Source organism: Lepidochelys olivacea (genome assembly GCF_965140295.1).
Source record: "Lepidochelys olivacea isolate rLepOli2 genome assembly, chromosome: 26".
NCBI lineage: Eukaryota > Metazoa > Chordata > Testudines > Cheloniidae > Lepidochelys > Lepidochelys olivacea.
Genome location: NC_140436.1, coordinates 5669022 through 5696703, shown reverse-complemented (window position 1 = coordinate 5696703; position 27682 = coordinate 5669022). Strand labels below are relative to the sequence as shown.

The window sequence follows — 27682 nt, the reverse complement described above, 5'->3', positions numbered from 1 at the left end:
CGGCAATGTTGCCCCACTTGTTAGGCTGGGGTTTCCAAAGGGGCCCTATGGGAATAAGGCGCTCAGTTCCTACTGAATTTCAAAGTCAAGTAGGTACCTAACTCCCCTGGACTACTTTGAAAATCTCAGCCTTAGTTCCCAGTATGGGTGATTCTGTCCAGTGCACAATGTCCCTCGGGGCTCTGGTGAGCGAGAACCACCTCCCGCCCAGCAGCGGCCTCAGCCCCACTCACCCACATGGCCTGTGCGTGAACACTATGTAGCTCTCTTCAGCATTGCGCTCCAAGAACGTGACGCAGGTGTGCTTCTCCCAGTGGCGCATGGCCTGCCGGAAAATCGCCCGCTGGCTGCCTGCAAGAGAGGCAGGAGGAGACCAGGAGTTCAGCTCCTTAGACTCTAAGCCCCATGGGGATTTTGTTCTCGGGTTGTACAGTGCCTAGCACCAGGGGGCCCTGATCCATAACTAGAGCGCCCACTTTCTGCAATAATAAATAATCACCATTGGCCCTGCTGAGGTGGGTGAGGGGCAACACAGGAATACGGCTGAGCCGGACCTGTCACAGGGTCCTACAGCACCTGGCAGAGCAACGTGCTGGAATGAGCAATGATCTTTCATTCTTACCTGGCCCTGCAGGGCCAGATTTTCAAAGGGGCCCAGCACCCATCAGTTCCTGTTGTTCTCAGTGGAAGCAGTTGCACGCACAATCCACAGGTCTCTTACCAAGGGAGGTAAGAGTCAGCATTAGGGCCTTACCAAATTCACGACCGTGATAAATGCATCATGGACCGTGAAATCTGGTCTCCCCTGTGAAATCTGGTCTTTTGTGTGCTTTTACCCTATACCATACAGATTTCACCAGCATTTCTCAAACTGGGGGTCCCAACCACGGTTCCCTCTTAGCAGTGCACGTGGGCGTGCGCACTCAGATCCTAAATCCCGCGCACACGGTGAAACACCGCACGCACAAAAATTTGCACAGAAGAAATTTTTTGTGCCCACGGCCTGTCAAAAATTTGCACAGAAGAAATTTTTTGCGCCCACAGCCTGTCAAAAATTAGAGGGAACATTGGTCCCAACGCAAAAGGAGGTCAACTGGGGGTGGGGTGGGATTTGCAAGGTTATTGCAGGGGGTCGCAGGATTGCCTGCCTTACTTCTGTGCCAGTAGCATCTCAGAAGTAAGGGTGGGAATACCACAGCCTCGCTACAATAATCTTGTTCCCCCGCCCTGACTCCTTTTGGGTCAGGACCCCGGCAGTTACAACAGCATGAAATATTTAAATATCTGAAATCATAGTTTTTAAAAAATCCTATGACCATGAATTTGGTAGGGCCCTAGTCATCATCATCATCCCCATTTTAACAGAGAGGGAAACTGACGCTCATAGAGGGGAAGCCACTCATATAAAGTCCCACAGCAAGTTGAGGGCAGAGCTGGGAATAGAACCCAGGGGTCCTGACTCCCAACCCCCTGCTCTAACCACTGGACCGCGCTGCTGCCACGTTGGAGCCCTTCTCTCCTCAGCAACAGATGACGAGAAAGGAAAACAGCTTGGCAATGAAACGCACTCCCAGCGTACTGAGCCGGCGGGCCCAGCACATGCCGATCGCCCCCACTCACCACTGAAGTTCCCGCTGATCACGTAGGGAATGACCCCATCCGGCCACACCCTCTCATGACGGGAAGTGGCTGCCCGGCGGCTTCGAGACCGTTCCCGGCCCTTCCTCCATTGCCTCTTCCACTGCCTCCTGGACTTCAGGCTGGTGCTGTTGGTGCTGATTCCTGGGGGGCAGGAGGGCAGCGAAGGCAAGGGGTGTGACCATGGAACCATGGTGACTTGACTGTCCCCAGGCCCAATTCCTCCCTGGTGTAACACCACTGACTTCAGTGACGCCAGCGATGGACCTGGCCCAGCGAACCTAACACACCAGACTGATCAATAATCCATGCTCCGTTACATCTGTTTTGGGGTGATGAATCCAAGGCCCAGTTTGAGGGTCATGATAACAGGGATTAAGAGGAGACCACCAAACTCATCGCAGGAATGAGTCTACATCACACTTGAACCCAGGACTTCACAGTGGAAAGCCAGGATGTGATCTCCCCGCTAGCCCAGATTACAGGCAGAATGGACTAATTACTCATCTAGCATGGCCTTCGCCAAAGCCACCAGTTCTCTACATTGCCGAGGAGACAGTGGCTTTGGTCCCTCTTGAGCTAAATTAGGATGGGGCAGAGCAGAGGCCAGCTAGTGCCCCCGGGATCTCAAGCGACGTGTGCTTGGCTTGGGAATCACAGCCGTTCCAAAATTTTGCCTGTCTCTGTAAGAAAATGAAATAAAAGCAGCCGGGGCGCACCAAGTTCTTGGTCTCCAAACAGTCTAGAATGCTGCCATCGAAGGGCTCATGGAAGATGCTGCCTGTCGGGATGGGCTGGGGTTGTGATGGGACATGGCTTGGCCAAGGCCACACAGATGGGCCCCCTGGCAAAGAGTGCATGGGGCTTGCTGATTTTGCAACGGACAGTATCCAGGACAGGAGTCAAATGAGAGCAAGATGCACTGTCCTAGGGTGGGGGGTTCCACGACCACCGCTCCCAAGAGAAGGAGGTGGGTGGTGGTGGTGGAGGACTCTCTCCTCAGGGGGACTGAGTCATCTATCTGCCACCCCGACCGGGAAAACCGAGAAGTCTGCTGCTTGCCAGGAGCTAAGATTCGCGATGTGATGGAGAGACTGCCGAGACTCATCAAGCCCTCGGATCGCTACCCCTTCCTGCTTCTCCACGTGGGCACCAATGATACTGCGAATAATGACCTTGAGCAGATCACTGAGGGCTACGTGGCTCTGGGAAGAAGGATAAAGGAGTTTGAGGCGGAAGTGGTGTTCTTGTCCATCCTCCCCGTGGAAGGAAAAGGCCTGGGTAGAGACCGTCGAATTGTGGAAGTCAACGAATGGCTACGCAGGTGGTGTCGGAGAGAAGGCTTTGGATTCTTTGACCATGGGATGGTGTTCCAAGAAGGAGGAGTGCTAGGCAGAGACGGGCTCCACCTAACGAAGAGAGGGAAGAGCATCTTCGCGAGCAGGCTGGCTAACCTAGTGAGGAGGGCTTTAAACTAGGTTCACCGAGGGAAGGAGACCAAAGCCCTGAGGTAAGTGGGGAAGTGGGATACTGGGAGGAAGCATGAGCAGAAGCGTGTGAGTGGGGAGGGCTCCTGCCTCATACTGAGAAAGAGGGGCAATCAGCGGGTTATCTCAAGTGCCTATACACAAATGCACAAAGCCTGGGAAACAAGCAGGGAGAACTGGAAGTCCTGGCAAAGTCAAGGAATTATGACGTGATTGGAATAACAGAGACTTGGTGGGATAACTCACATGACTGGAGTACTGTCATGGATGGTTATCAACTGTTCAGGAAGGACAGGCAGGGCAGGAAAGGTGGGGGAGTTGCACTATATGTAAGAGCAGTATGACTGCTCAGAGCTCCGGTATGAAACTGCAGAAAAACCTGAGTGTCTCTGGATTAAGTTTAGAAGTGTGAGCAACAAGGGTGATGTCGTGGTGGGAGTCTGCTATAGACCACCGGACCAGGGGGATGAGATGGACGAGGCTTTCTTCCGGCAACTCGCAAAAGCTACTAGATCGCACTCCCTGGTTCTCATGGGCAACCTCAATCACCCTGATATCTGCTGGGAGAGCAATACAGCGGTGCACAGACAATCCAGGAAGTTTTTGGAAAGTGTAGGGGACAATTTCCTGCTGCAAGTGCTGGAGGAACCAACTAGGGGCAGAGCTCTTCTTGACCTGCTGCTCACAAACCGGGATGAATTAGTAGGGGAAGCAAAAGTGGATGGGAACCTGGGAGGCAGTGACCATGAGATGGTCGAGTTCAGGATCCTGACACAAGGAGGAAAGGAAAGCAGCAGAATAGGACCCTGGACTTCAGAAAAGCAGACTTTGACTCCCTCAGGGAACTGATGGGCAGGATCCCCTGGGAGAACAACATGAAGGGGAAAAGAGTCCAGGAGAGCTGGCTTTATTTTAAAGAATCCTTATTGACGTTACAGGGACAAACCATCCCGATGCGTAGAAAGAATAGTAAATATGGCAGGCGACCAGCTTGGCTTAACAGTGAAATCCTTGCTGATCTTAAACACAAAAAAGAAGCTTACAAGAAGTGGAAGATTGGACAAATGACCACGGATGAGTATAAAAATATTGCTCGGGCATGTAGGAATGATATCAGGAGGGCCAAATCGCACCTGGAGTTGCAGCTAGCCAGAGATGTTAAGAGTAACAAGAAGGGTTTCTTCAGCTATGTTGGCAACAAGAAGAAAGCCAAGGAAAGTGTGGGCCCCTTACTGAATGAGGGAGGCAACCTAGTGACGGAGGATGTGGAAAAAGCTAATGTACTCAATGCTTTTTTTGCCTCTGTCTTCACGAACAAGGTCAGCTCCCAGACTGCTGCACTGGGCAGCACAGCATGGGGAGGAGGTGACCAGCCCTCTGTGGAGAAAGAAGTGGTTTGGGACTATTTAGAAAAGCTGGACGTGCACAAGTCCATGGGGCCGGATGTGTTGCATCCGAGAGTGCTGAAGGAGTTGGCGGATGTGATTGCAGAGTCATTGTCCATTATTTTTGAAAACTCATGGCGATCCGGGGAAGTCCCAGACGACTGGAAAAAGGCTAATGTAGTGCCCATCTTTAAAAAAGGGAAGAAGGAGGATCCTGGGAACTACAGGCCAGTCAGTCTCACCTCAGTCCCTGGAAAAATCATGGAGCAGGTCCTCAAGGAATCAATTCTGAAGCACTTAGAGGAGAGGAAAGTGATCAGGAACAATCGGCACAGATTCACCAAGGGCAAGTCATGCCTGACTAATCTAATTGCCTTCTATGACGAGATAACTGGTTCTGTGGATGAAGGGAAAGCAGTGGACGTGTTGTTCCTTGACTTTAGCAAAGCTTTTGACACTGTCTCCCACAGTATTCTTGTCAGCAAGTTAAAGAAGTATGGGCTGGATGAATGCACTATAAGGTGGGTAGAAAGTTGGCTAGATTGTCGGGCTCAACGGGTAGTGATCAATGGCTCCATGTCTAGTTGGCAGCCAGTATCAAGAGGAGTGCCCCAAGGGTCGGTCCCGGAGCCGCTTTTGTTCAATATCTTCATAAATGATCTGGAGGATGGTGTGGATTGCACCCTCAGCAAGTTTGCAGACGACACTAAACTGGGAGGAGAGGTAGATACGCTGGAGGGTAAGGATAGGATACAGAGGGACCTAGACAAATTAGAGGATTGGGCCAAAAGAAATCTGATGAGGTTCAACAAGGACCAAGTGCAGAGTCCTGCACTTAGTCCGGAAGAACCCAATGCACCGCTACAGACTAGGGACCAAATGGCTCGGCAGCAGTTCTGCAGAAAAGGACCTAGGGGTTACAGTGGATGAGAAGCTGGATATGAGTCAACAGTGGGCCCTTGTTGCCAAGAAGGCCAAGGGCATTTTGGGATGTATAAGTAGGGGCATTGCCAGCAGATCGAGGGACGTGATCGTTCCCCTCTATTTGACATTGGTGAGGCCTCATCTGGAGTACTGTGTCCAGTTTTGGGCCCCGCACTACAAGAAGGATGTGGAAAAATTGGAGAGAGTCCAGCGGAGGGCAAAAAAATGATTAGGGGACTGGAACACATGAGTTATGAGGAGAGGCTGAGCGAACTGGGATTGTTTAGTCTACAGAAGAGAAGAATGAGGGGGGATTTGATAGCTGCTTTCAACTACCTGAAAGGTGGTTCCAAAGAGGATGGATCTAGACTATTCTCAGTGGTAGCGGATGACAGGACAAGGAGTAATGGTCTCAAGTTGCCGTGGGGGAGGTTTAGGTTGGATATTAGGAAAAACTTTTTCACTAGGAGGGTGGTGAAACACTGGAATGCGTTACCTACGGAGGTGGTGGAATCTCCTTCCTTAGAAGTTTTTAAGGTCAGGCTTGAAAAAGCCCTGGCTGGGATGATTTAATTGGGGATTGGTCCTGCTTTGAGCAGGGGGTTGGACTAGATGAGCTCCTGAGGTCCCTTCCAACCCTGATATTCTATGATTCTGTGAGTTGCCACAGATCTGTCCCCAGGTCTGTGGGAAGGGCTTAGGCACTGGGATTATGCTGTGTCCATAGCTCTGCCCTGGGACCCCTGACTGGTTCATAGGAAGAGATTTTCCAGAGTGATTTTCGATGCCCAATTCAAGATGTCTTAAAGGGGTCATGTCACCAGAGGGCGGGTGCTCAGCACTGTCTGAAAGTCAGGCCCCTTTGGATGGTTTTGGGCCGGGCACCTGAGAACAGAGGTATCCCCAAGGGTTAATCACTTTCCAGAATCTCAGCCAGAACGGACCATGGGGCCCACTTTGTGTGAGCCACGATGGTGCACGAGGTAGGAGAAACTGCAGATGGAGAAAACCCGTTAGCTCCCGACTGGTCCATTGCCTCCGGGGCCCATGGCAGGCCTGTCCCCTCCACCCTATTTCCCAGCACTTTGCCTAGCCCAGCTACTACTGTTCCAAGCAACGGGGCGTCTGCTCGTCTCTTTGGGGAGAGTCTCCCCACAGCCTCATAGATCTCCCTAGCAGGGAGACAGCAAGACTGGAGGACAGATCCCCAGGAACTCCGGGGGGAACGTGAATGGTTAAACAGCTTCCCTGAGGTGCCTGTGGGAACTGGCCCTGAGCTGGGGTACCTTTGTCTTATCCCAAACAGACGCGCAGCCTGCAAATATTGTTAGTGGAGCCATGCCAGAGGCGGCTGCCCCTTTTTCAGTCTGACTCAGTACTAGCAGCTGAGTTAACAGTGGGGCAGCCTGCGGGGCTGATGACCCCTACCTCTCAGCAGGACGGGCGGTAGGGTCTATGCAATCCTTCAGCGCTGGCCAGGCCATTCTGTTTATCTTTGGTGCGGGGCGGGGAGGATGAAAGAAAGGCAGGAGAACAGGGCTGGGGAGCCCTGCTGTTAGGGTTGCACCAAATGGCTCCTGTGCTCAAGTCACTAGTTAAGGGCCTGTGGTGAACAGAGCTAGAACAGGAGGGTCTGTGATTTGTAAGTGACGCAGAAAGAGAATCCCGGAGACAGGGAAGTGTCCTTCCTACCTGTGGCTCTCAGCGCTAAACCAGTGAGCTTTTTGGGGGCAGGGATTATCCCTTTGTTCTGCGTTCGTACATCACCCAGCACAATGGGTCTTGGTCCAGGGCCTGGGCTCCTTGGAGCTATGGATACTACAAATAATCCAGATGCTTGATATCGTAAAATGGATGTCGGGGGAGGGAAGGGAATTAAACCTCTTAGGTACCTTCTATATCTAGCTCCTTTTAAGAGAGCTACAACACAGGCCTTGCCAGAGACAACCAGGACATGAATAATAAGCCTCTGTGCTTCCCATCACACAAGCTCAAAGCACTGCGTGAAGACGGGCCAGTGTCGCGATACCCATTCCCAGACTGAGTCACACAGGTGACATGACTCACCCAACGTCACACACTATAGCAGTGGCAGAGCCGGGAACTTGGGGCCTCCTAACTCTCAGGCCCGTGCCCTACGATTGAGTCAAGCTCTCCCTTCTAACAGCATCCTGCAGCCAGGCATTCCCCAGTAACGAATACCGGGCTAACGATACAGGATGGCGTTTTCAAAGGGGCTTTCAGGGAGCAGGGCTCCCAACTCCCATTGACTTTCCCATCAGGACCCTTTGAAAATTCCAGTCCATGATCCCCTCTTCTCAAGGGGCCCTGGCTCAAGCCATCCCCTGCCAGCTGATCCCTTCTGCTTTGGGGACTCTCCCTCCATTTCATTATGCAGCACGACATGCGGTACTACCTCCCGGAAATCATTTAGAAATGTGACCTCGGGGACCACCCCAGCATCAGCGGCTCAGCAGATGGGGCAGAAACATCCCTCTGCTTTGGGGCTGGGAGGCACTTAGTAATCTTACCAAATAACGGTAACTATGAAAGACTTTGGCAACCCCACTCTTCTCCGACCCCGCCGTGTGCGGAGGCATCTAAAGGAAGCACCTGGAAGGGACCAGAGTAAAGAGCTCTGGCAGCTGAGCAGTTCCTACCGCTCTTAAGGTGCTACTGTACCTGAGGTGTTGGTGGCTGTTTTCTCGATGGTGCGGCGTTTGAGGTCCACGAGTCGGTCCACTTGGAATAACCTGAGATCCTCCTCGTCCAATGCGATGTCTCCCAGAAAGGCAGCTGGAAAAGGGGACAGGCCGGTTATGGGACAGAAATCGTCAGGTTTTAATTTTGCTGCCCTCCCAGGGTAGGCGTTTTATAAGGGGAACCCTGGAGTTTGCAGTCATGGAATATTATTCAAGCTGACAGCTTGGGAAGAGTCAAGAAAAAGATCAGATACTCAGGGCTGGGTTTTCAAATGTCCTGCAGCCACTGCTGGGCCAGATTTTCAAGAGCTCAGCTGCCATTGCAAAGCTTACGGGTGAAATTTCCCAGTACGTGGCGTTTTGCAGCACTTATGTCCCACTGAAGGTAAAAAACGGGGACTTTCAGGGTTTCAGTGATGCACAGGGTTTGTTCTGGCCCTCTGTCACCAGGAAGGCCAAGACCAGCACCTAGCTGCCAGAGCAATCAATGTTCTAGAAACGGGACTTTGGGGTCTTGGTTCCAGGGTCCCGTATGGTACCATAATCATAGCCCAAGCAGAAGGGGCAGGAGAGTAATGGACAACTGGTGACAACTTGTAGGTATCATAAGACTCCAGCGCTGCCAGCTCTTGTGATTCTGTCACGGAGTCTCACGATGTTTGGTGTGTTTCTCAAGGCACTTTCTGACCACAGACGAACATGGTTAGGTGAGAATCTCCACTTTCATTAAAAAAAAAAAAAAAAGGAGGAAGTTTCTAGCACTTATGGTTGCCGAGAAAAGCTTGGAACCAGGGCCCAAAGGCACTCTAAAGGCCCAGAAATGAGGAGATAAAGAAAAAGAACCCAACAGTTGCTGGGTTTCCTCCCCCCTCCACCCCATATCTCATGATTTGTAAGCCAGTCCCATGATTTTTGGGACACAACTCATGCTTTATAAAGGCTTGGCATTAGCGATACTGCCAGTGTATATTTATTCCCCAGGATTATTATTTCAGAACATTCCACCGGACCTTCTGAAAAGAGCAAGGAGGCAGGGCAAAAGACTGGAGACCCGATTCTCTATTGCCCTGTGCAGCCATATTTACACCAGCACAACAGGGTGTCAAATGCTACCCTTCGGAACTGGCATCTTACAGTCACTTGGCACTGGTGCAGATGACTGCACAAAGTGGACAATGCAGGATCAGGCCCCTGGACGTGCAGCTCAGAGGGTGCCTCATGGATACAGAGATTCCAGGGCCAGACAGGAACACTGCGATAAATCACAGGGCAGAGAATTCCACTCCGTAGCTCGGTGAGTTAGGAGCCCAGTGCACACGCTCTAGTCTGTTGGGTTCTCATTGCCGCCAGTAAACCGAGCTCAGATCAACCGTATTTCCTTTGCCGCACAGCAGCTGCAGAGTGCCCTGCAGGTTTGGGTCGGGGCACATTTGCCAGCTCACAAGGGACACTGATAATCATTGTAAACGAATGAGGGCGGGTGGGGGGACAGTATTTGGTGCCCCGGGACCTGCCCATGGATTTTCTTGTGCACAGGCACCTCAGCCCATGTCACAATCCCAGATAACTGACCTCAGAAAACACACTACTGGGGCAAAGTGCGGCTCCAATCCAGGGATAACTAAGGCAGATTCTCTCTCCGTTTCTCCTCTTGCCCAGCCTCCCCTGAATCCCAGGACAGGAAAGGTGAGGAGTTAATCTCCACCTCAAATGCACCTCCGAAAGAATGCAGCTGGCTTTTCCCTCTCCTTCCTTCCCTCCCACTCCCTTTTTAAAAATAAAAACACAGTGCGTGCAGGGAAAGCAGCAACAAAGAAGACTGATGAAGCTGGAGCACCCACTGGTGCTCTGTGCCCCACCATTGTGCCGGTTCACCAGCTTTGCTGGCAGCAGTGACGCTCAGACATCTGGTTTGGATACAACAGGCCTCGGGACTTTTTTTTATTAATTATTATTACACACATTGTTTTAACCTAGAGCTTCTTTTGCAAGTTCCCTCTTTGCACCCTCCTTTTTCTTTGTGTCTCCACACACACGCCAGTCTACGGCCAAGGGATACTCAAATAACCTCAGCTTCCTCTGCCAAAGAGAATATAAACCATATGGTACAACCGAGAGATCACTGGTGCAAACACGGCCTCTGCCTCCCTCCTTCCCCACAGCGAGCCTGGATTCAGCTCCTTCGCACGATGGCCGCTGCAGACAGCAGACCCAGAGTCACAACGGAGGCCCTCAGAGGATGGGGTGGGGGCCCTGTGCCTGATTTGCCAGCCTGGGGGAGGGGGTCCAACATTCAAAGGGTAGATGGGGCTCAAGCTGCAAAGTCTGGATTCAGATTTTACTCACATTTTAAGTTTGGAGCTAAGTTTGGGGCTGTCCTGGTATAAAGATTAGTGGCCCAAGTGCATTGTTCAGATCTGGGATCTGATCCAGTGGTTTGGTTCGGGTCCATCAGGAGGGCTGCAAGCCAACCCCTGAGCTTGCGGCGCGGCCCTCATTCAGGCAAATCTCACTACAACCACTGGGAGCGTCACCTGGGTAAGGAAGGCCCAGAAGATTTCTCCCCATGTGTCCAATGAAATTCACCCCTGAGCAGAGTACCCACAAGGCTAGGCACCACTTTAGTCCTATTTAAGCCCTCAGATTGGGCCTTGCCTCGTACATAGACCTAGTCCTGGCCCAGTACACGGTGTATGTGTGGAATTTGACCCTCAGAGAAGACGGAGTAGCCATCCTCCTGGTTACAAGGGCAATTCTACAGCAACAAGCTCTCCAAGTATCACAGTAGAGCTCTGCGTAGTTAAGAACCACACTGCGCCATGCAAGCAGATAATGCCAGTCAATCCTCTGTGTAAAACACACCTAGATTGGAAGCCATAGCTATGTGATGGAACAGTCCCAGAACGTGACAGCAGATTTTGGGATGCACAGAATGGGGACACCTAGTGCATGTGGTAGGAGAAAGGAGATGAGGGAATCCCAGTATCCAGCTTCTGAAATCCCATTATTACTATTAATCATGTTTATTACAGTAGCGCCTAGGGACCAACCAAGAATGGGGCCCCATTGTGCTGGGCATGGTCAAACACAGAGTACCAGGAAGTCCTTGCCCAGAGCAGCCTACAATTTAAATAGACCAGGAGCCAGTTCAGAATTATCCTTCTTGTGTTTAAAACCCTTCATGGATTCGTTTCCACTGTTATCACACACCTGGTCCTTCTCTCTGCTCCTCTCGCTCCCCTTGGCCAGCTCTGGCTTCCTTCCTATTCCATCAAGCAGACTTGCCCCACCACCAATGTTCCCTCTAATTTTTGAAAGGCCGTGTGCGCAAAAAATGTCTTCTGTGCAAATTGTTGTGCTTCTGTGCAAATTTTTGTGCACGCGGTGTTTTGTCAGGCGCGCGGGCATGTGTGCAGCTTAGAGGGAACAGTGCCCACAGCCATTTGACTGGATAATACATACCCTGGGTCTGCACTTCTGCGCTAGTGAGTGACTGGCTACTGATTGCTGGAATCACCAGGGTAAACAAAGCCTGTGCTGTATGCTGCATACAGGGGGACCATGGGAGCAACCTAATCTTTAAAGGACATAACTTGCATTGCCACAGAGGGCAAAAAACAGTGCTAAAAAGAAACAGGATGGTTTCTGGCCAAAGGAGGCTGAGAAAGAATACCCCAGACTTAACAATTGGCTTGGAAGACGGCTTTTTCCTCCTCCCTCCATTTCCTTCCCCTGGAAAAGACATCTAAGCTCTCCTCTTTGCTGTGTAGATGGAATCCACATGCAAACCCTAGGCGGCTGCATCTTAGAGATACACCATCAACACTCAGCCAGCCAGCCCTGGGATGGCGATTCAGCTCAGTTACAGGAATTTGGCTCAACTGTCTGCCTTGGTGGCCAGACTTTCACTGAAACACCCTGTGCAGGTCTGGAGAGGGGGTTTAGGTCATTTATCCTGTTCCTATAAGAGCCCAGTGTCGAAAGACGTATGTAGATTGCAGGCTCTTTGGGGCAGGGACCATCCATCCCTCTGTTCTATGTTTGCACAGTGCCTAGCACCACGGGCCAGGTCCATGAACGGGGAGCTGCAGACTGCATGAGGCAATGTCTTGCCCTTCCCTCTACAATGCAATCAATGGGCAGCCACAGTCCATGTTAGAATCATTGAAAGGGAAAGCAGCCAGCACAGTGGAATGAGGAGGACAGAATCATAGGACTTCATGAAATAAGCCACCTCCTTCTGCATTTCTAGCTCACCAACATTTTCTGGCACCAAGGAAAAGATGGAGGAGAGAGTAATAATAATGAAAAGGAAGGTGACAGGATCAGTTAACACGTAAGGAAAGGTGATGCCCAGTCCCTGCTTTGATGCAATTGAACATCTTTAATTATGTCTTTAATTATGAAAATGAGACAGGACAATTAGAGTAACTGGAGAAAACTAAAAGCCTTCTGAATATTGAGCTAGAATCAGATCCTGACCCAGAAATGAACGTGGTACCTGCCCCCCTTTTACAATGGCTGAACCAAGCCCCCCGCTCTGAACAAAACTTGGAGACCTTTGGCTCTGGACCTCATGGTTCAGGCCTGTCTCTAGTGATCACAGCTTTGACCAGACACAGAACAATGATGTTCTACACGACCACGTTTCCACTACCACTTATGTCAGCAAAACTTATGCTGCTCAGGGGTGTGAAACACACACACACACGCATGCCCCGAGCAACATACGTTTCAATGGCAGAAGTGGCCGTGTGGACAGCGCTATGTCGGTGGGAGAGCTGCTACCGCCGCTCACTGGGGCGGTTGAATTATGTCAACAGGAGAGCTCTCTCCCATCGGCATAGAGCGGCTACACGAGAGATCTTACCGCAGCGCCGGTGCTGTGAAGTCTCCAGTATCTCAACACAGTTCCCCCAGAAGGGTGGGTTTTCTCCCTAGTTTACAGCAGAGCAGAACGAGACACACAAAGGGTGACTTGCCAGAGTCACAGAGCAGGCCTGGGGTGAAGAACTCGTCTGGGCTCCCAGTCTGGCACTCTACCCACTGTGTCACACTGCCTCATGCAGCTAGAAGAAGGAACCCGGCTACGAACTGTACAATATTTGGATTGACTATCCATTTATGTGGGCAAGGAGGCAATGGAGTAGTGCAAAAATAATAATAATAATAATTACAAGATAATAAAAAAGAATACAGCTTTTAGGGAACATGTCAAAACCTGCAAGGGGAAGATGAGGGATTGCAGAAGTTCCGACTCTCAAATACATTAATGGACAATACCCTCACTTAGGTAGTGCCAAGAATCATAGTATATTAGGGTTGGAAGAGACCTCAGGAGGTCATCTAGTCCAATCCCCTGCTAAAGGCAGGGCCAACCCCAACAAAATCATCCCAGCCAAGGTTTTGTCAAACTGGGCCTTAAAAACCTCTAAGGAAGGAGATTCCACCACTTCCTTAGGTAACCCATTCCAGTGCTTCACCGCCCTCCTAGTGTAATAGCGTTTCCCAATATCCAACCTAGACCTCCCCCACTGCAACTTGAGACCATTGCTCCCTGTTCTGTCATCTGCCACCACTGAGAACAGCCGAGCTCCATTCTCTTTGGAACCCCCCTTCAGGTAGTCGGAGGCTGCTATCAAATCCCCCCTCACTCTTCTCTTCTGCAGACTAAATAATCCCAGTTCCCTCAGCCTCTCCTCGTAAGTCATGTGCCCCAGCCCCTGAATCATTTTTGTTGCCCTCCACTGGACTCTCTCCAATTTGTCCACATCCCTTCTGTAGTGGGGGGACCAAAACTGGATGCAGTACTCCAGGTGTGGCCTCACCAGTGCCCAATAGAGGGGAATAATCACTTCCCCCGATCTGCTGGCAATGCTCCTACTAATGCAGCCCAACATGCCAGTAGCCTTCCCGGCTACAAGGGTACACTGTTGACTCATATCCAGCTTCTCGTCCACTGTAATCCCCAGGTCCTTTTCTGCGAAAGAACAGTACAGAAAGCCAAGGGAAATTAAACTCGCTGAAGGAGCTGCAAGGCTATGAATGCAGCCAAGAGATATAAATTAAGAGGATGTATAGAAGCCATGTGGGGAGACTTATGGTACGTGCAAGACCTGGGTAATGAAACTGCAAGTCTTTAGAGCCAGATTCTCAGCCTCATTCCATTATCTTCAATAACTGACAAATACATGCATCTCCTCTGAAAAGTGGCTGATGCTTTCAACCGAGCAATGCTGATTTATTGCAGGTAAGGATCTGGCTCATTGAAGCTGGGTGTATCCCTAAATGAAGGTGGCTTTATGTGTTTTTAAGAGGCAATGTATTTTAATAGCCACGTGGGTGGAGAACACAATTCTCTACAGCAAAGGGATCGCTGGCGAAGGGAATCAACACAGACAAAATGCACACTTAGGATTTGGAAAAGTTCCATCTTCCCCCCCACGCGGCAGCAACAAAACAAAACAAAAACAGAACATATTGGCTACTGCAACAAGGCGGCAACAATGCCCATCAGAGGAATAGACAGTCTAAGATCTGCCCTCTTGACCAAGCTCCTAAAGCCTCCAGCAGGAAATGGGAAACCAATAATTATTCGTATATTTTTTAAATATTTGGCAAAACCAAGGCAGCAAAGTATCACTTGTGAGCTCCTGCCAGCAGCGCTTTCAAAGAGCTCAGCTACACATGTACCAACACGACTGCAGTGCATCATGGGTGACTTGCACGGGAGGATCACTGTAGGTCAGGGAATGTGTCAGGGAATGCTGGAGAGAAGGACTCTGGCTCTATGTAGGCTAGCTCTTTTCCCGCCATTATCACCAGATCAGCTCCAGCCCTCAGTGTTTTTACTGGCATGTTGTCTAACTCTGTTCAGCGCAAGCCTAAGTGACGTGGGGGTTAAAAAGTCTGTAGTCATTGGCACCACTAGCAGAGTTGGACAGATACTGGGATGGACCCAAAGAGGCAGAAGTATTTAGACCAGGGGACTAGGAATCAGGATTCCTGGGTTCTATCCCTGACTCTGAGAGGGGACTGTGGTCTTGTGCCTAGAGCAGCTAAGTGGGAATCAGGACACCTGGGTTCCTTTGGCTGAGAGCAAGTGGTGTTTACTGAGGTACAGGAGGCTACTGGGTGTCAGGACCCCTGGGTTCTATTCCCAGGTTGCCATTGACTTTCTGAGTGCCCTTGGGCTAGGGCCAAAGCCTGCTCCTGTTAAAGCCAATGAGAGTTTTACCATTGTCGCAACGGGCGCAGGATCAACATCCCAACTCGCTTACTTCCCTGTGCCATCTCTTTCCTTCATCTGCAAAGTGGGTTATGATGATACTCATCTATCCTGCAGAGGGTTGTGGGATTGAATTAATTATTGTTTGAAAAGTGCTTTGAGATGGGTAGAGGGGTACTGTCACACCGGGCTAAAGGGGTATTAGAAACTAACAGAGCTGGTCAGATAATGGCAAGGATTTTCCAAGAAAAATTTCAGAACAAAATAAAACATTTTTTTAAAAAAATTTCATGACTGTTTTTCAGTTTTTAATCATTTTCAACGTCCAATATATATAATTTTTTCATTGAGAAAAAACCCAGAAAGTGTCACAAGAACAAACCTTTTTTCTATTCTAAAAAAAGGCAGTTTTCATCAAAAATCTTTTTTCAAGCAAAAGATTTCAGTGAATGCCATAAAATGATCCACTGGAGTTTCCGCTGCCACATCACAGACAATGGAGTGAAGGAGCGTTCAACCCATTTGCAAAGATTCCCAAGACACTTTTAATTTCTCTGACAGCATTGGCTGTAATTGATACAATGTTGTTGTGACTTGTTTATCCCCAATTAGCATAATGGCTGTTGCTGTCTGATGTTTGCAGTTCATGGGTGATAGCAGATTAGCAAGCAGAGCGCTCCCTGTAAATTACCCTCTCTGCAATGCAAGGGGGAAGCGGAGAATTTTAACAGCCTTCAACCAGCACTAGACCCCAAAGCTCAAGCAGATGGCAGGACATGGCAGTACAGACTGTGGGGTCACAAGCAAGAGCTGTGAAGGGAAGAGAAAACTGATCTCCGGGCCAGCTCCTCCCCTCATCCTGCTGTCAGATGGAGGAAACTGGTTTAGCGCACAGGTTGCAAGTCTCTGCAGGGATTCTAGTAGCGACTGGTGTCTGAACAAACAGGGAACGGGCTTCCCATGTCCCAGTATGTGGCTGATGGGGCCAAACTCGCCATTTTCTCATGAACCTTGTGACATTTGGTGTTTTTCTTTGAGTCCCAGCTCCTGGAGTCATGTGAATACCTGAGAATGGCAGCTTCCATTGTTTAAAAAAAAGTTTCTAGCCCTCATGGCTGGTGAATTAGGAGACCAGAGGTCTATCCCTGGTTCTGCTTCTGACTTGCTGCATGACCTTGGGCAACTCCGCTCACCCTTCACCCATTATCTGTCTTGCGTATTTAGACTATAAACTCTTCTGGATGGGGCTGTCTCTCACCAGGTGTTTGTACAGCAGCTAGCACAATGGTGCCCTGATCTTGGTTGTGGCCTCTAGACCAGGGGGAGTCAATTATTTTTGTCTCGGTCCAAATTTCTTGGTCAAGGTATAGTCAAGGTCCAGAATCCGGAGAAAATAATAAAAAACAACAGTAATGCTAATACTAATAATGAGTAAATAAAAAGATTTTGGGGTCCATTCAAAAGCATCTGCTGATCTGGATTTGGCCAACGGTCCCACTTATTGACCAACCCTGCTCTAGACGCTACTGCTATATAAATAATCTGTTTCAGGGTTTTATCACCACAGTATCCGAGCACAAGCCATTACAATGGCAGCATGTTGCGCTCAGTTTGCGCTCGTGTATATGACACCACAAGATGCAAGGCACAGGTGGGTCAGACCCAGGGCCCCCACCCGGAAGAGTTTACAATATAATTCAGAAGCTCAGCCACTGACAATGAACCGTGTTGTTTTACACACTGAGGTGACCCCGTGTGAACCAGTGGAGCTATTTCAAGACAGACAAGCTGACACACTCCTGGGTTGAACCATTCCTGGACAGGTTTGGGAATGGCCTGCGTATTTCTCCAAATTGATCTTACATGGACATGTCGATTTGTTGGTTTTTTGTATGGTGACAAAGTTCCTCCATATGCTGAGTATACACCATAAACCACAACAGCTGGGCTGCCTTATATTTGCTAATGATCTCCCTGGGATCAAGACAGCATAATCTGCTAGAAGTCTCTGAGACGGCTTATAGAAGTCAGGAGTGCAGGAGATGCCTGGCTATGAACAGAAGAGGTTTCTCACATTTTTGCAGGAAGACAGTGGTAGGCAGACGGTTAGGTGAACGGCAGCCTTGGAAGATGCAACACTTTAATTTTAAGCACCATGCACCCAAATACACATATTAGTCTGGCAAGGAGGTGGGGTAGATGTCTCAGGGGAATGGTGATCATATGTGGGGGCCTTTCACCTCTAAGGCACACCCAGCTCAGACCAGCAGTCACCGAAAGTTACCACTGTGGTCAGATGTTTGGCTGCATGTGTGTATTCTCCCTGCGTGCTGTCCCAGCTCTGCACAGACAGTTGGCACAGCAGACCTCGATCAAACCGCCCAATGACCACAAGATCCGTTAAGGTATGAAGGCACCCGGCCAGGTTTATTGTCCACGAAGCACAGTAATAGCACCTGGTAGACTCTACAAGGATATTAAGACATGGATGCCTGTGACAACGGACGCAGCTCAGTCCGTGGTGGGACTTTCCACTGCCCCCTATGTTGGGCAAAGATACTCCCTCTGAGATACAACTTGTACCCTGATCCAAACACGTTAGTACCGCCCTTCTGACATAGTTAGTTACTGCCCCTGACGTGGCTAGTTATCATCCATCACCTTCTACATATTGGTTTGATTATTACGTACTGTCATCCTGACCTTAGCTTTTAGGAGGGGTCAGTGTGTTCCTGTTATCCTTGGGGAATGTTTTTGTACCATCCTTGATATTGGGATGTGTTTGCGTGAGCACTCTGTGACTAGCACTTCTTAAGAATGTGTATTTCTGCAATATCAGCCCTGTTCTTGCCAGATTCTGTGAGCAGGTCCTGCCTCGTACGAAACTTCTTCATACAAGGGCTTATGGCTCAGCCCCTCTTCCTACTACAACCACCATCCTCCTCAGTGACCAATGGACAGAGACTTACCCTCCTTTGAAAAGGGCCAGGGAGGTGAGATATTGGATGTCCATCTTGAAGGCATCCTAAAGGGGCCTGGTTTTCAAATGGCAGGAAAATCAGACCTTTCTAAGGGGCCTAAAGCCAGCCAGCCACAAGCTGAGCACCTCCAAGTCACCAGACACTTTTGAGCCCCTTGGCCAAAAAGTGCCCTGTGCAGAAGTGTAAAACGTGGCTATTACCATGTGAAAGGTGCTGGGTGGGACGTCTCAGTCCAGTTCCCCAAACAGCTGCCTACATAAAAACACACACACCCCTGCAGGTTAGCAGTTAACAACATATTCGGGAAGTCCCAGCTCACAGACCAAGGACCAGCTGGATCATCCAGACTGAAATCCCTTCTCATGGATGCCCCTTGGCAGGCCAGCATGGCAGGGAAGGTGGCCCTGATGCTGCCCATGCTGTATCCGCTTGATCAATAACTAAAGGTGCTCATTTGCCACGACAGTCAGCCTGGTACTTATCAAGAGCACAGAATACACAAGACAAAATAAAAAAGTAGGTGAACACGCTAACTTGGGTTGGAGACCAATGCTCCGGCCACCATTCAGCATGGCGCTTAACCGTGTGCCTGCTGCCTGGTCTCCATACAGATGTTGTAGCAGCATAACAACGTCAATTAGGCCTGGTCTCCAAGTTTTACCAGTAAAACTTGCCTCATTTCAACACACCTCTGCATGTGTCCACACTCAGTTTTGCATTCTGTTGGTAAAACCCTGACTTTCTGTGTGTCATGGTCAGCCAACTCCATGGACAACCCAAGTCATCTCAGAGCCCTATCCCAGAGGTACCATCACTGAGTAGATGCTGCATTCGCTGTTCTGCTGTCAACAGTCCTCCAACAACAGTCCCACAATGGCCCCATCCCTGCAACGACCACAGCTCTGGTCACAATTCTGCTGCACAGGAGTTGCAGGGACCAGAAGCTGCCCATCACCTTTAAAACCTCTACCATGTTTTTGAAATGCCTCTCTCTGCTAGCCCACCTTGGCGAGCACACAGGTATGGCTCCATGTAAAGCTCCAGATAAACCTGGTGCTGCTGCCTGGTCCAGGAAAGAAGCCTTGGATTTCCTCAGCCTGTGGGAGGAGGAGGAGGAGTGGAAGCCCAGCTGCAGAATAACTGCAGAAACATCTCTTCGGACATCGGAGAGGAGTGACTTTTTTTTTTTTTTTTTTTTTTTTTACACTGTATAGCTATTCTGGTACAACTCTAGTATAGATACACTGTTATGCTTTTTACCAGGGTAGCTTGTTCCCCTTCCCATACAGCAATCAATGGCTGTACCAATACACGCACCTTTATACCAGTGTAATTGCATCCGCACTAAGGAGTTGCACCAGCTCTGCCCAGACAGCAGAGTGCTACCGTTTCTGTGTGCAGACAAGGTCTGGCTTTTAGCCATAGTCCCACTGATGGCAACCCACGTACTCAAAGCACCTTGCTGAATCGGGCCGCTCTCTTCACAGGAATTACAGCCTCATCTTCGAAGGCTCTTTCCAAGCGCCAAAGCGTGGCGTTCTCGGCCTGTGCAGTCTCGTCGCAGAGTCTCTAGGAATGAGCTTCAGTCAAGTACGTGATTAAGAGACTCAAACCCCAGGACAGAGGGGTTCTGGTTTTGGTATCACCCGCCTGCAATGGGCTCCCTCAAATCCTTCTCACTGCTTTGATGTTTTCTTGCTCCTGTTCTGTGTTTCCAACCCCAGGTCTAAAAAATAATGCAGCGAAACGGTAAAAGTGAGCCCTGGCTAATTAGGGATATATGTAGTGAGCTGATGGGATAGAAAACAAACCCTGTTGTTCCCAGGGCTGGTGCCTCCCCCTTACTGTGGTCTGACATACACTGTGTTCTCCAGAAACTCCCAGGGGCCTCTGCCCAACCCTGCATTCACTGTTACCTAGGATCCACTGGGGCTCCTGCCAAACTCAGCGTCACATTCACTGTTACCCAAAGACCCCGGGCTCCTGCCCAGCCCCAGACATGCATTTGATTGAAGTCCCTGGAGTTGCTCCTCAGACGCTGTGCTTTGTTCTCTCTTATCCTCTTAGTGACCCTCCGAATACCATAGCCTAGGCCCTGCCCTCCATCACATCAGAGATGTCACCACCCAGTCACGATCCCTATAACCACTAAGCCCTGGGCTGGGTGAGCAGAGATCACCGCTCTTCAACTGCCGAGCTGTCCTCCCGCAGTGGCTGCACGCGCTGCCTCCACAAGGCTCTCCTGTTCCCACAAAGCAAGCGACACGTGGACGGTGATTTGAACCCTGGCCTCACTCTAAAGGTCTCAGAGCAATAAGCCAGAAGGCTGGGGCTTGGCATAACCCATTATGTCCTTTGTACCTTTTCCACAGGGAAAAGTCCTGTAGAATTTAACAGAGATGAAAGCAACAGGGTTCTATTATTACAATGACCTATCGGGCGAGATCTTCAGCTGGTATAAAAAGCGTCGCTCCACAGAGGTCAAGGAGACCATGACCTAAGGATCTAGTCCATGGAATGTAACAAAGGCCGAGGCTTTGACCCATCCCATTGCCCTCTATAGCAGGGATGCAATTCTCTACTCAGTTCTACAGGTTGGTGCAAAGACCCTTCAGAGAGGGGATGAGCCTCTGTGAAAGGAGTAAAGATTTTCTGTAAGGGTGGGGATGTGTATTAGTGCGGCTTCCCTCGGGGCTGCCAGCTGTGCTAGTCCACACAGAGCTTAGAAAAATCCCTTGCTTAACTTTCCGACTGACTTCTGTTACTGTAAATTCCAGCGCTGCAAAGGGGAGAGATGCCGGGGAAGGGGAGGAGTGGGAGGGTTACTGGGGCAGAGGGACAGACAGCTCAGCCTCACCACCTGGGGTTTCGTCCCGGAGCTGTGCAGTGGCCTGTCTGTACCTGGGGAAGCTGGGGTTGGGTGTCACTGGGCATCAGAAAACTGCTGAGCAAGCAGCCTTAGGGGTCTGCGCACTGAACTGAGCAGGGAGTAGGAGCTGGCTTGCTGGGGAAAACTCAGACACAGAGGCCTCAGGCAAGGTCAGGGAGAGACACGGACACCAAAGCACTTAGCAATAGCCGCAAGGGCATGAGGAAAGCTAGGAGCTGTAGGGCAGTCAATCCTGGCTCAGGTACGTGTCTGGAGCATCCCAGTCACAGCCATTATTAATGTGCTCCCTAAAGGTACTCGCCACCGCAGGATGCAATCTGCATTGGGAATACCAGGGGTATTTTCCTTTGGCTTTCACAGGTCCCAAATTGCTTCACACAAATGCTATACATGCAGCCTGTGGCAATGCAGCCACCTCTGGGGAGGAGAGCAGCAGACAGATACACAGCACCATGCAAACCAGTGGGAAGGGGGATATTTTGGTCAAGGGACTGAGGACCAAGCCCTGCTCTCACGTCAGTGCTCCACTTCATTCACAAGGAAGCCGGGCACCTCAGTCCAGGTTTATCTCCATTTGGCTCTGCCTGTGGCTGTTTTGTCTTCTTCAGAAACAGGGCCTTATCGGGGTGAGACCGGGTTCGACCCAAGCGAGTGCATGGTGGGCAGAACACACACGGGTAGACAAAATAACAGCTCAGCAGATCAGGCCTGGGCTGGAGCCAGAGGAGGGAGAGAACACAGCAATCTTGCGCAGGTGCAGGTTCAAGGGCGGTTGCTTGGTGCTGATGGGTTTTTCCTGTACTATCCCTTCAACCTAGTTCCCATCGACAGTAGCTGAGTGGGGGAGGAGGAGGAGGAGAAGGAAAGAAATTGTGAAAAAGAAGGGGGCTGCAAAGCTGAAGCAATGTGCTCTCTAGCTGTTCCTCTAGCAATTCCTAACAGCGCAGCAATGTGCTCTCTAGCTGCTTCGCAAGCACGCCCTGCTTCCAAAGGAGTGATCGGCACAAGGTGCTTTCATCCTGATTAACTGAGAGCCCCTCTCCCCATGCTGCACCATGGCAGCTGAGCGCCCCCCTTCGCAGCACGGGAGTTAATGCTCTGATCACCTCGGGGACAGGATGCCGGGCATCCCCAGTGAAGGGACTCTGCAATTTGATTCCTCTACTCGCTTGTCAAAGCCAAAATGGCGCATCGACTTCTGGGCTGGCTTGCTCTCCCAGGCTATTGCTAGGGTAGGAGGGGAGGCGGGTGTGGGAATCTAGGGGTTCCAGGTGGACCTTACATTAGACCTAATAATTGCTGACAGTAATACAATAACCTAGAGAGGACAGAGATTGATACTATAGGCCTGACATCCAGACCTCCCATTGACTTCAATTGGAATTGTGGGGGCTCAGTACCTCTGACAATCAGGCCTTCTATCTGGGGGTAGAGAGATCATGGTGATGGGTCGTACAGAAACCCAACTGAGAGATAACTCTGAGGGTGAGCTATTTGGAGCAGGACCTTTTTATTGTTCACCTGTACAGTACGAAGCACGATGAAGCCCTGGTCCCTGACTGGGGCCTGCAGGCGCTACCCTAACTCAACTACAGCAGAACCTCGGAGTTACAAACACCAGTTACGAACTGACCAGAGAACCACACACCCCATTTGGAACCGGAAGTACGCAATCAGGCAGCAGTAGAGACAAAAAACCAAAACAACAACAAAAAAAAGCAAATAGTACTGTGCGAAACGTAAACTATTAAAAAAAAACAAAAGGAAAGCAACATTTTTCTTCTGCATAGTGAAGTTTCAAAGCTGTATTCAGCCAATGTTCAGTAGTAAACTTTTGAAAGAACTAGAACGTTTTGTTCAGAGTTATGAACATTTCAGAGTTACTAACAACCTCCATTCCCGGGGTATTTGTCACTCTGCAGTTCTACCGTAAATGATAGACAGATAGGGTTTGTTTTTTTTAAGAATAGCTGGAAATGGACTCAGAGCATTGGATGGGCTCATTTTTACAAGCTGAAAACAAAGTAACCAAACAATTGGGAGTGGCCATGCAGAATCCAATGAGTTGCACATTGTTCCTTAATTCATAATGAAATCACAAACACAAAAAAGAGTGTTATCTTGTTCGCTGTCGCATATGCTTAGTCTCTGAAAATCAGACCCACATATCTCAGGTTAGGCACCTAACATACACCCAAAGTAGTGGCTACTTTTGAATATTTTGTCTTTAACCCCACTGTGCCTCAGATTCCCCATCAGCAATTCTGGGATAATACTGACCTACACTCCCCCCCTGGAATGAATTAAATCAGTTCCTATTTCTGAAAGGCCTAGGGTACAATTCTTCTCTGGGCAGAGCGCCAGCCCAAAGTCCATGCCCTCATTAAGCCCTACTCAAACTGAAGCACAAGGTCTTTGTACTTAAACTCAGGTGAGATTTGAGTGGCGCATGGGCCATGTGCATGAGCTCCTCATGGAGAAGGTACTAGAGAGCTGCTAAGTATCAGCATTATTGTGAATGGGTCACACTGAGGTGCTGCTGTGTCAGAAGTCCTGGGAATTCTCACTGGAGCAAAAGAACTTAGTTGACCATATTTTTCCAACGGCTGGAAGATAACTTAATACTCAACTATTTGACGTTGTGTCTCTCTCTTTTTTGCTTCTTGGAACGCTGATGTAATCCCAGGGCTGAGCTTTGTACAAACAAGGCTCTTATTATGACACAAGCCAGTCCCTGAACTGCAAGAGGCATTCTCCTTTAACAAACAGAAAGCCCATTCCCTCTCTTGGTCACCCTTTCTAATCCCCCACTCCCTACCTCAGCACCACACCATGTTAAAAGATCTCCAGCAACCCCAGATGGCTTGTTTTGGCAAACCAAAGAGTCTGGGAGCTCGGTAGCCTTCCAGTAGCTCCTCAAAGCTGGAAATATCCTGCAGGGTATGATAAAATTGCACTGCTCTGTCAAAAGAATATTCTTTCCCAAATCATTTGCAGCAGTCACTTCAGGACAAGTTAGACCCCACATCCACACTGGCTAGGCTGGCGGAACAGCAGGAGAATGGGAAGGAGCAATGGGGCCGTGAGTGGGGTCACGCACACAAAAGGTGAACAGCGTTCTTGTGAGCAAGCAAGAGCAAACATGGACTAGGGGGAATGATAGTGGCAAAGGAGGGTCATGCAGATAAAAAGAAGAAGATCACATCTCAACTCAATCTGGGTAAATTGAACGTCTGTGCAACCCCGGATTAAGTCCTTTGCACCACTTCAGTCCCACTTACTATTTTGAGAGCTTATCCATTTGTAACATACTCTGTCTGGGTAGACGCCCCAAGAGAATATGGCCCCTATTCCAAATTAGGGTGTCAAAAAAAAAAAAAGTAATCACGATTAATCACAATAAATTTAATACCAATTTAAATTTACTATAAACATTTTGGATGTTTTTCTACATTTGCAAATATATTGATTTTAATTACAACGCAGAATACAAAGTGTAGAGTGCTCACTTTATATTATTATTTTTTAATTACAAATATTTGCACTGTAAAAAAAGATAAAAGATAGTGCAATCTACAAGTCGAAGCATGAAGGGGCATACAAATATTTTGCATATCTGGCACATAAATACCTTGCAACATCCACTACACAGTGCCACGTGAACGCCTGTTCTCACTTTCAGGGGGCACTGCAAATAAGTAGCGGACAGCATTATCTCCCGTAAATGTAAACAAACTTCTTTGTCTTAGCCATTGGCTGAACAAGAATTAGGACTGCGTGGACTTGTAGGCTCTAAAGTTTTACGTTGTTTTGTTTTTGAATGCAGTTATGAAACAAACAAAAAAATTCTCCATTTGTAAATTGCACTTCCATGATAAAGAGATTGCACTACAGTACTTGTATGAAGAGAATTGAAAAATACTGTTCCTTTTATCTTTGTTACAGTGCAAATATTTGGAATAAAATAATAATAATAAAGTGAGCACTGTACACTTTGTGTTCTGTGTTGTAATTGAAATAAACATATTTGAAAACATAGAAAAACATCCAAAAATATTTATAATTCATTTAAATTGGCATTCTATTATTGTTTAGCAGTGCGATTAAATACTGTGATTAATCGTGATTCATTTTTTTAATTTAGTTCATTTGTTTTGAGTTAATCGCTTGAGTTAACTGATTAATTGACAGCCCCATTCCAAATGTATTTTCAATACCAGTGAGCTGCAATTTAAGAATGAGAAGGGGGTGACAGAATCAAAACATGGTCATAAGATGCAAGAACAACTTAGGGGGCATTCTCTTGCCCATGCTATACATGAGGTCAGACTAGATCACCGGTGGGCAAACTACAGCCCGGGGGCCACATCCGGCCCTCCAGATGTTTTAATCTGGCCCTCGACCTCCCGCTGGGGAGCGGGGTCCGGGGCTTGCTCCACTCCGTGAGGCTCCCAGAAGCAGCGGCATGTCCCGTCTCCGGCTTCTATGCGTAGGGGCAGCCAGGGGGCTCCACATCCAGGAACCGCGGTCAATGGGAGCTGCAGGGAGGCACCTGCGGACAGAGCAGTGCTCACAGCCTCCTGGCTGCGCCTCCACGTAGGAGCCAGATGGGGGACATGCCACTGCTTTTGGGAGCTGCTTGAGGTAGGTGCCACCCGGAGCCTGCACCCTGCCCCCCTCCCGTGCCCCAACCCCCTGCCCCAGCCCTGATCCCCCTCCCGCCCTCCGAAACCCTCAGTCCCAGTCTGGAGCACCCTCCTGCACCCCCAACTCCTCATCTCCAGCCCCACCACAGAGCCCGCACCCCCAGCTGGAGCCCTCACCCCCCCACACACCCCAACCCCCACTTTTGTGAGCATTCATGGCCCGCCATATAATTTCCATACCCAGATGTGGCCCTTGGGCCAAAAAGCTTGCCCACCCCGGACTAGGTGATCACAATCGTCCATTCTGGCCTTAAACACTCCAGACAAGGATAAAGGGGAAGAAAAACAAAGAAACCACAATGGGCATTTTCCACAGATGACCAAAGCTAGGAGAGAGAGAGAGAGAGAGAGTGTGAGAGAGAGAGAGAGAAAGCAAACAGAAGGCCCAGGCCAACTCTCCTGGTACTTAAAACTGCAGGAAGCCACACAGGAGAGACTTTAACTATCCAGACATCTGTGGGATAATAAACACAGCTGGGCATATACCACCAAAGAGATTCCCAGGGAATGGCGAGGAGACAGTTTTATGCTCTAGAAAGTCTTAGCCAGAGGAAAAGCTACCTCTGATCAACTGCCAGTGTAACACCATGACTCTGGGTGAGCTGTTGGTATCAGGGATTGAACCTGGGCCCTCTGGCTTTATGTTCACAAGCCTCTACTGCCTGAGCTAAAAGACCCAGCCCTGCAGCACCAATGGACAGAGAGCTGGCCTACCTTACCACAAAAGTTAATGTAACTTACATTGGTTAGAGGTGTGAAAACAACACCCCCCCGAGCAACGCAAGTTACATCAACTTAAAGTGCGGCCAGACCGCACTATGTAGGTGGGAGACGCTCTCCTGCCAACATAGCTTCTCGACAGACACACTACATGAGGGGGTTTCAAACAAGTCCTGAAACAACTCTAGAAAACAAAGAGTAAGGAAAACTCCTGCAAGAAAGCTTCGGCTGACATGGGGTGGGGCAGATTGCGTCACCACTGATAACCGTGTGGCTTCTTGCACCTTACTCTGAAGCATCTGGAGTTGGTCACTGCTGGAGACAGGACTAGTTGGACTATGGAGCTGATCCAGTGTGGGAAGTCTCATATTCCAAAATCTCTGGGGGTGGACTGAATGGGATCTGAAAGATCTTTTCCAAATCTCACACTGGATTCCTGTGCCCTCCTGGAATAGACTTAATGTGGAGTCCCAAGGAAGACAAGACCCTGACCTGCTTTCCTGCACCACTGGAAGGGATTGTGGGTTTACCCAGAACAGGAACGCAGCTCAGTGGAAGGAGGAGATCTGTTTAAAATAGGGTGACCAGATGTCCCGATTTTGTAGGGACAGCCCTGATTTTTGGAGCTTTTTCTTACATAGGCTCCTATTACCCCCCACCTCCGTCCCGATTTTTCACACTTGCTATCTGGTCACCCTAGTTTAAAAATGTGGATCCCGGACAAGTGCTGATCTGGCAAATAATACAGCCTCAGCTTCAATAGCTGAGCATCCTACTTCCACCCCAAAGTTGTTAAATATGTCAGGAATGCTCCCCCTCCCCCTCGCTAGCTCACGCCAGCCTGGCTGCTGCACACAGAACATGCTACGCTCCCAGCACACAGAGACACCAAGCTGCAAAGAGTGGAATTCAGCCAGTTCCAGGTTCTCCCCCTGAAATACTGGAGCTCCATGACACAGCGGAGGATGGCAGGGCTGCGGGAAGGAGCTCAATCCTGCACTACCTGGGGGGGGGGGAGGGA

At 49.5% G+C, this 27682-nt stretch overlaps 1 protein-coding gene across 2 annotated transcripts in view; it reads right to left on the bottom strand.

Moving 5' to 3' along the window:
• BMP1 (bone morphogenetic protein 1) overlaps nucleotides 1-27682 on the bottom strand; it is a 92575-nt gene that overhangs the window by 50770 nt on the left and 14123 nt on the right. For both annotated transcript variants that reach the window (XM_084615218.1, XM_084615219.1), the window contains exons 2-4: nucleotides 8117-8230; nucleotides 1621-1782; nucleotides 234-351 (exon numbers count right to left, since the gene is read on the bottom strand). In XM_084615218.1, coding sequence (XP_084471344.1) covers nucleotides 234-351; nucleotides 1621-1782; nucleotides 8117-8230 — 394 coding nt within the window. The remainder of the gene's footprint in view (nucleotides 1-233; nucleotides 352-1620; nucleotides 1783-8116; nucleotides 8231-27682) is intronic.